Raw genomic sequence first — 9,532 nt, 5'->3', positions numbered from 1 at the left:
TGTTGAACGGGCTGGAACTCGTGTTCTTCGGCCAGCGTACTGCATTTGACACTGCGTTGTAGTAAAAAAAAAAAAAGGACATTTTGCGGAAGACAACAAAAACAAAGAAGTGATAGAGAATGGTCTTATTTTTTTGGCCGCTTCCACCAATGAAATTTCCGAACATAGCCGAAAAGATCGACTCCGCTTCCGGAAAGTTTTTGTTACGTTCACAGCTCAAATACCATTATGATGTGTCTTTAGAAATTCTTCAGAAAAAAGATTCGTACTATCGGAATCGAGTTCGAATGTGCAAATGTATCGTTGGAACCAAAGACGTTGCTTGGTGGGTTGTGTCACGCGTCAATTGATTTCGTCATCTATGGTTGGCGTAGGAAGTTTGATTGCTGGAATCCAAAACCATCTTTGGCCATTGGCGCTTGAAGATGAATTCCACAGAATTATGAAAATCGCAGTAAGGCTTGCCTAAATATAAATATATCATCTCTCGCTCGAACGTGCTCGATATCTGTAGACAACAGCCAAGAAATAAGCTAAAAGCAAACAAGTTCCTTTGATTTTTGACGAATCGTAAATTTCAGCTTTGTTTTTGCAGTTTGCCGGAAACGCGATGCCAAATCTCTCTAATAATAAATAAATATATCCGAAAAATTGCCAAACCTCTGCCTAAACTGTCTCTGCAGTCCGTTCTATAACCTGAAACCAACCCAAGACGCCTTACCCGTTTAACAAATAGGTTCCCCTTTCTACATTTACGTTTTTTAAGACTCTCCAGGTAATGGTAACGATGAGATTCTAAATTGTCCAGCTGGGTGTAAAGATCATCTCTATCTTTCCTCTCTAGTCCGAACTTCAAATACATAAATTTCTTTCACCGGGTCATTTAACGGGAACAAATGAGCCCAACAAGTTGGTAGAGCATTGCAACGGCATCGCTGAGGTCATCCGTTCCAATCCCGTTGCTGCCACCTGCATTTTGCACGTGTGTATAAGAGAAAATTGCTTAAATTGTCCTGAGATAAGTGCAACGATCACTTCTCCATTTCAGATCTTGACTTACTTGCATTATACTCTGGTGAAAGCAAAGCTGCGGGACAGTGCATCTTTGTGCAGGTCAGCTCTCCGGCGAAACAAACGCACATATTGCAGTCATTCATAAACATGTCACCGTCATCTGCAGAAAACCGTTCCCCGTGGTTAAAAACTTTACAAGGAAGATATACGCACAAAATTTCCAGCTTTTCTTCACTTAATTCAAGGATACAGAAATTCACCGAGTTCGAACTTTTTTTAATGCAAGCAAAAATCCCACTTTACAGGACAATGGTAACACAACTCTATGCCCTTCGTCTGAATGGTTAGAATTTGATGCAAAGTACGAAAAGTACCCTCCGTTGTTAGTATTTGAGCTTGTTCAAATCCTCTTATGAAGTTGTATTTTCATAGAGTTAACCAGCATGATTTTTGACGTCTAAGAATTTCACACTTTGCGTTAAAACCTCACCAGTGACTGAAATACAGGAAAGAGTCGAAGCTGATATTATTTTAATCTCTCAGATAGTACGCACGCTATTATTGGCTAATTCAGTGGGTCGTTTCTGACCGCTAAATTTGGAAATTTGATGCAACATTTTCTGGCAAGTTTTTACTGTTGTTTGTGTTTCGATCCTGCAGGCAACTTTTTCAAAAAGACAATAAGATTTATTCTTTTCTCAGATTTTGACGTTTCGCTTGACTTCAAGTAGTTTCCTTTCCCGCGTGCCCGATTACCTCAGAGATACAATAAGTATCTCAGTGACGTCCTTTTTGTCGCTCCGAACTGTAAGTTATGGATCCTTTTTTTTTTCGTGGATGTGGCCCACGCGTTCAGCGCTTGGCCCATAATTTAACGGAGAAAACTCCGTTGGTAACTTAATCTACGAACCTCAAACTCGGGTTTTAAGACCTATGTAATCAAAGGCAACTCATTACTTTCCCCGGAGTTTTCACTTACTTATGTAATCACCCATTCCCTTTAAATAACAAGGCTTCCTTCGTACACAGTCCAAGTTGACGCAGTTGCTAAGTTTAGATGTGGCATCACAGTGGCATATCCTGTAACATCCAACGCTACCGCTGGCTACAGGCACCTGGGAACAATAAAAATACATTTACAAACACAAGACAATCAAGGAACGAACTTCGATGGTTTCTTGACAGACGGCTGCGATTATCATAAGGAGTTTTAGAAACGACAAAGACTATGGCAACGGCAAAGTCACACAACAAGTATACGGAGTTTTTAAAAGTAAGGTTAACGGCCACGGTTACTCTAAAATACAACTTGGCGCTCAGGCTATCGCAAGTATTTCGCGATTATTCCGTCTTGTTCATGTTGTAGAACACGGGTGATCTATCTAGGGCTATCCAGTAACTGGATGGGTACGAACGGTAGAGAATGACAATGAAAGGCTGGTTTATTCTTACATGCTCACCGTCACGTTGTCGTCAAACCCTAAGTTTCATGATTTCACGTTGTTGTTTTGTGAAGTACGGCAAAAATGCATGGAAATTCGTGTTGCACGTGAAGCAAGATTATTTTTCCTTTTTTAACCAATGATATTCTTGCTTTGTGGCGTTGTCGTTCTTTGCTTAAACTTCCTAATAGAGGGGAGATAATCGGGCTGCACGTGATTTCTTTAGCGTACTTCACAAAAAAACAACGTGAAATGACCAAATTCGACGACAACACCAGCATGCAGAAACCCTTTGAGCCGAAATGCAGCCAAACTGTAATATGCCACCTTTGACTTCTTGATGAATTTATAACCTGACAGCTCAAGTATTAAATAAGCAAGATCTCGACTCGACTACCGGTGATGTATGTAATGAGTAGGCTTACCCTGGCATATTCGCCAACTCGAACCAGCAAAGTAGAGGCATCACCAAGTGCACAACCTGCAGAAATTGAGTCAAATCGAAATAAACGTATACATTTGAAGTCAGAGGCGAAGCACAAAAGGAAGAAGAGATTTCCAATTGTCTGAATTGTTCAGGTGCCTTTAACGGACTTCAAACCTCTGCGATGCCGGCTTCATAGCAACTTCGTTGGTAGAGCAGTCAACTGGAATGGCAGAGCTGATGGGTTCGAATCCCGTTAAAGCCATCTGAATAGGCCAGTTTCGTATTCTAACGGTTGGACTGGATCTAGCATGAAATGGAGGCTAATGCAGGCAAATTAATTTGCATTTGAAAAGATTTGCCCGCATTAGCCTCCATTTCATGCTAGGTCCAGTCCAACCGTTAGAATTCGAAAATGGTCAATTCTTCATTGGAAAGCGCAATTGGTTTCGCTATTACTTATCCACTGGATAGTGATTTATCCTGCGGATAGCGCTATCCATCGTTTGAACAACTGTGGCCCGGCCTTGGTTGTTCAAATAATGGATAACGCTATCCACCGAATAAATCGCTATCCAGTGGATAGTGACTTATTCAGTGGATAGCGCTATCCACCCTTCGAACAACTGGGGATAGGTGACTATGAAATAAAATTGCTTAAACTGTGCAGCTAAGTGAGAGGATCTCTTCTCTCTTATTGAAGTCAAATCGAGCTTGCAAAAGTAAGACATCAGAATCATGGCCGCTTTAGCTGCAATGAGATCAACAACGAACGCTTTTAAGTTGAGTGTCGAAAGAAACGTTTCTATGAACCACAATTTTTTCTCTTGGTATTCAAATAAACCGTCTTTGCCTTGTTCTGCGCCTCAAAATTCAAAGAATACCTTACCTTGAATGAGGCCAACGATGTCTTATTTGTATGGGAAATTGCTCGATCATGTGATTTTTGCGGACTGTTCCCTTCAAATCAGAATCAAGCAATTCTTTGGACTATCCCTTTGACCCCAAGTGACCAGCATGTAAATTCTCCTCGCAATCTCAATAAGATGTCAGTCAGACAGGTATTGAGAATGAATATATAATACCAAATTCTCATGACTTCCCAATAAATAAATCTATGGTACTAGTTAAGAGAATCAAAATTTCGATCTTGGGAGTGAAAGGGATAACAACAGACTATTCTATTTTCAGAATAAGGTGAATTTGCTTTGGCAATCATTTTCACATTTGAACTGCTTTTTCTGAACAAGATGCCGCCTGCTGCAGGAATCTAGCTGATCTTTTCAGAGCTTTCGTCACTCTACTGAAAGATATTTGAGAACGTAATCAAGGATGACGATGTTGGCTACTAGAACGTCAAAAAACAATAGGATTAATGTGCATAAACGATAGCTCTGCACGCACCGCGCGTACTTTTCACATTTTGGTACAATTCTTTGCAGTTCTCGGCTTGACAACGACACGATATGACCACTGAATTTGAGGTTGTGTTGTGGATATAAGCACCTGATCATTAATTTTAAGTTTTCTCTCCAAATATCCACACCGTTCTCAGCAAATTTATTTCTGAAATGTAGACACACTTTCCATGCCGATCGAATTGGAATAATCGCAAACCTATTACAATAACGGGAAATAATATAAATTTTTAGATGACGTTCTAGTAGCGATCGTCATCGTCCTTGCTAAAGGTCTCTATTTAAGCCACAAAAACGGTTACCTGGGACACACGTGTGTGATTGACACCTGCCAAGTCTAGAACCAAAGCAACTCCTGGTGATTTCACAAACTTGACCTTCTTTGCATGGATTAGGATTACAAGGATGGGTCACTACACAAAAATACAAGGTGGAAAATGAGCTATGAATACTAAAAAAATGTAGTCAAAAATAAGGTCAAAAGTAAGCATTTCTTTAACACGAATGTAGAGTGTAGAAAGCTTATGCCTTATACAGTGGTGCTAAAGTGCTACTATGATCAAATTTTCATCCCTTGAATTTTTAGGTTTATTACATAGAATTCCAGGAAAATAGTAAACAGCATTTTTCTTCTCTTATATGGCTTAGATAGGAAACATTGTGAATTTCAGTAAGCCGAGAATAAAGTACTGAATATTGAAAGTGCGTTGCATGCATTATGAGCTATCTCTGAAAATTTGAACCCGATGTACCAGATGATCTCTGAGCAATGATGCTTTAAAAATTCGAAATTTCACAAGGAGTGTATGGGATTATTAGCACCTTTACCAGCCAAGAATTTAGCAGGTTTTGATGGCTAATAACTAGCTCATTATCAAAGCTAAAAGGCTTTAAACTGGAACTCATATGTTAATGAAACATAATCTAGACAATCCCATCAGCAAAGGTTCCCTGGCCTGGCACCAAGCAAACAGCATACCGACTACTGTTAAACTCCACGACTGGATCCACTTTTACAATTGGCATATCTTTTAAACCACACTAACTTACCTTCATCTGTCACATCAGGATACTTGCTTGGGACTAAAAAACAACAAATATTTATCAGTCAGATGTGCATCATTTACACCTCTAATAAGCTTGAAGAGGCAAAGCAAAGACAAAAAAAACCAAGCTTTTTAACGGTAACTTGGAGAGGCCTTCTTCAGAAAAACAAAGTGAAACCATAGTTTAAAAACACACACTTCCCCAGCGAGCTAATAATACTTTCGTTAAGTGAAGCGAAGTCTTTATTTTAGCACATCGTAGCCATAGGTTAATGATCTTGCGGCCCTCAATCAGACCAGACTACAACGCTAGAAATTCCGTGTCCCGCTCTTTTCTATCACTGTGTAGTAGGATCTTTAACGTCCCACAGAGTTTTTTGAACAAGGGTTGTGAGACGGGGCCTACGGTTTATAGTTCTTATCCGAGAAGACTTGAAAGTCTAACCATTTACAGATTAAATTACAAAGGCAGCACTAAATTCTCCCCAGTTAAACACCCTGAGTGTTGATCCGGCCAGAGTCGAACTCACGACCTTCCGCATGGCAGCCTAGTGCTCAACCAATTGAGCCACTGATGTTCAAAATTCAAACAGCTTGGAAATTGACATTTCCAGTTTGCTTCCTTATCCAAGGAAACAAAATGCTAGAAAGGTTTGCTGCTACAAAATTGTGACACTAATTGCCCCAAAAATTGCTGAGTTTTCAGTACAGCCAAAATAATATTGACCCAGAATATTTTCTGTTTTCGGTAGTCACATAGAAAAAAGAAACAAGCACTATACGCTAGCTACTCTACTGCATCTCTACACACCCAGATACTCTTGGAGGGAAATGCAAGGAACTTGTCTCTCAGGGAGTGACAGTTCGTCACAGACTCTTTCAGGAGACAGATACGCCAACTGCGAGCTTGAATTTCGACATTCCTTTAGAATCTGAACACAGTCTGGCCTAAAAAAGGCAAAAATAGGAAATTGGTTACCATGAACTTCGATCACTGGTTTTCTAATCCCAAATTACGTAAAATTGGGTGATTGACAGGTTTCCAATTACATCAATAATAAATTATTACTATGAACTCCAATCCCAGGAGATTGACTGCCCCAAACTGCATTGAACATTTAAAAATGAAGGCAGCTACTGCAGTTTATGGTACCAAATGCTAAGGATTTAAACAATCAATTTCCTCTGGAGCCATTATTCATAATTCACTATTCATAAAGTATGTACAGTCATTTGTCTGTTAATACTGTTCACAAGGTGTCTTTAATTAAAGGTGATACGTTAATTCCCAAACGGCATTTAGAGCGGTTTCAATAGTGTCGAAAGTAATTAGTGAATTGCTTTCGTTTGATTACTTCACTAAGTGATTGGTTCAAAGTTCTCGCACCACTTTTTCAACCAATCAGAAGTGAAACCAAAACCAATCGTGGCTCACGCGTGCACATTTTCCCGCGCTTTGCGTCGACTACGTGTAATTACATGGAGTTTTGATTGGTTTACTGGATTGTCTCCATCCTTTTTGATTGGCCAAAGTAATTACTTTGGTTTTGGTTTTACGACACTTGATGGGAACTCTCTGTAACTAGTTTGTACTGAGAAAGAAAAAGAAAAAGGACATATTAGCTGCGGTTACACTAGCCATTTTGCCCTTGGGTAAGTGGCTTTTTCCCAGGGGGAAGCAATTTTTTATGTGTAACCGATCTGCCCAAAGGAAAATTTCCTGTGGGAAATTTCCATGGATACGTCAAAAAGAACAAAAGAATTGCCCATGACAGCTCCAGATGTAAGTCTTATGGTTAACAAAACCCCAAAGCGGCTCAACCAATCACAAGATTGCCGAACGCGAGGAAAATACATGCTGTGATGAACTAAGTAAACAACTGCGGACGTGAAAATACCTAAGCACGCCTTTTCTGGCCAGCAGCAAGTCGACGTCTAAATTATAAATTGGAGAGTTGCAAGGACTAGAGAAAGCGTAACTGAAGTCGACGTCTTTGTTGCCTTCTTAAAATGAAGCGATGTATCGCTGAACTTAATTGAGGTGGACAGTTTAGGAGAAGCGCCGATCGTGACAATTACCGAAAAAAAATAACTTTTTTTTTAGATTCTTAATTTTAATGTATTTTGTATTGTAATTAGTCTTTCAAAAACCATTTAGTGGAAAAACTAATAAATCTCATCTTGTCTTATCTTAAAGGTACGTTTCCCACCAAAACAGGCCAACGCTTACCTTCCCCTTGGGTAATTTACAAGTGTGTAACCGCAAATGGGGAGTCGATCATAACCCAGGGTAAACCCAACCCAAGCCGTAACCCCAAGGTTCCCCATGGGCAAGGGGTCTAGTGTAACCGCACCTAATAATCAGAATGGCAAAGTTAATGTACATAGGTGGTTTTCATGTTACGTCACCGATCACCACCAACGAAAACAAAAAGACCGTCTTTTCAGCAATTGTACACTACATCGTTGTGATCTGTATCTCTAGAGATTGGTTGCAAACCATCTATTGCATAATTTGCATGTTGAGTTTATCACTGACCCTATGTTGCTTCCCATCTGGTGCTTCTGGGCCAACAGAATTTAGTTACCGGTACCTGGTGCAAACCCTAGCCAAGTGAAAGGATCTGTGCAAATTATAGAAACGATCTGTACAAGTTTTGACCAAATGTTGTGTGACCCATCATCGACAGATTTCAAATTAACAGCTGTCCATACTATTAATGACTAGGTCTTCTGCACATGACTCAGTAAAAACTATCGTATCTTGAGCTCAATGTTGATCTGTCAAAAAAAATAGCAGAAGATGACAATACTAACCTACAAATGGTGCTTCTTAGAGATTTGATACTGCACGGCTTAACCTGGAGTACACAAGCAATGGCCTAAAGAACAGAATTCCACAGTTTGAATTTTTCAAGTGACACATCACAAAAATTTACTTTGGTCCCCCACTGTGGCCCATTTAATGGCATTATAACATATGGGGAAAAATTACTAAATGCTGATTGGCCGAGATGGCGGGCATTTTTCCTTAACCACGAGGACACTTTAGGTAATCAAGAAGGCATGATTACTTGATCCTGATTGGTTAGCAAGTTGCTTATACAGAGCAAGCGAAGTTACAAGAGAATCTTCTTCCTGATTAAACTACTTTTTTGTCCACATATAAAATACATTTTAAATGTTATTTCTGTTGACAGATTGAACTTTATCAGAATGGGAGTGTGCTGAGTGCACTGAACGGGCTTCCCTCAATAATTTTACCCTTTATGTGATAAACATGTAATCACAATGAGTCCTTGTGCCATTTCACTTGTATTTTCAAAGTTTTTCAAATTGCACTTGTCACTTCACGACTCTGGCAATTTTGTGAAAACTTTGAAAATATGCGTGAAATTAATCCACAAGTACCCTGAGGCCCATACAATTCAGTCAGACCTCTTTCTCAGCCAACCATTAAGGACATTGAAACCACTGGTGAATAACTTGGGAGATTTAACTTGAGTTTGATCAGAGAGATTAAAGCATTGCCTTTACGACAAACAGTAAACAGCAGACTGATGAGGGACAGTATCAAATTACTACACAAGCACCGCATACCTTCCATTGATCAGGAAGACATTTCTTTATGTCCTTGATTGGAATCCTCATATTGTTTGGCAAGTTAACAAAGCCTTTCATCCACTCCTGCATCTGACTCTTGGCCTCATAATCCGAGTCAGCATTACAACTGCGGAACAGTTCAGTGTGTCTATGGAAAGCAATTACACAAGCAATCATCAGGTAATGCTGTCTGAAGATGCTTTGTTTTCATTGAATTTGGTTGAGTTTTACAAAGTCTCACATAATTTGCATGTATATAAGCATAAAGTTCTTCAATGGCCAAAAAACATCTTTGTGTTAAATGCCATAAAGAAAACCAAAATTAACTGCAACAAGTATGATAATTAAAACACTTGTTGTTGACTGAGTTAGACGGTGATGGATGGAAAAAAGATTCCATCTGGCTCTCAGCTATGGCACACAGCTGTCTTACTGCAGTCAATAAGTATATATATACTGGACATAGTGGGCTCGTGTTCTACACACCTGTTGTTGAAGTTCTTGCAAAAGCTGAGGCCAGAACAACCCAACTGGCAAGGTGATTTCACTGAAAAAAAAAACACCACACATTAAGTAATGAGCTGG

At 39.6% G+C, this 9,532-nt stretch overlaps 1 protein-coding gene across 3 annotated transcripts in view; it reads right to left on the bottom strand.

Annotated features, from left to right (window-relative positions):
- LOC137967904 (reversion-inducing cysteine-rich protein with Kazal motifs-like) overlaps window positions 1–9,532 on the bottom strand; it is a 66,113-nt gene that overhangs the window by 8,993 nt on the left and 47,588 nt on the right. For all 3 annotated transcript variants that reach the window (XM_068814502.1, XM_068814504.1, XM_068814503.1), the window contains 9 exons: window positions 9,434–9,494; window positions 8,945–9,095; window positions 8,162–8,226; window positions 6,156–6,292; window positions 5,349–5,381; window positions 4,601–4,711; window positions 2,882–2,937; window positions 1,994–2,129; window positions 1,061–1,174 (listed from right to left, as the gene is read on the bottom strand). In XM_068814502.1, the coding sequence (XP_068670603.1) occupies window positions 1,061–1,174; window positions 1,994–2,129; window positions 2,882–2,937; window positions 4,601–4,711; window positions 5,349–5,381; window positions 6,156–6,292; window positions 8,162–8,226; window positions 8,945–9,095; window positions 9,434–9,494 (864 nt within the window). The remainder of the gene's footprint in view (window positions 1–1,060; window positions 1,175–1,993; window positions 2,130–2,881; window positions 2,938–4,600; window positions 4,712–5,348; window positions 5,382–6,155; window positions 6,293–8,161; window positions 8,227–8,944; window positions 9,096–9,433; window positions 9,495–9,532) is intronic.

This window comes from Montipora foliosa, chromosome 8, assembly GCF_036669935.1.
Source record: "Montipora foliosa isolate CH-2021 chromosome 8, ASM3666993v2, whole genome shotgun sequence".
NCBI lineage: Eukaryota > Metazoa > Cnidaria > Anthozoa > Scleractinia > Acroporidae > Montipora > Montipora foliosa.
Note: the sequence above shows the minus strand (reverse complement) of the source record. Positions and strands in the feature narration are given on the sequence as shown.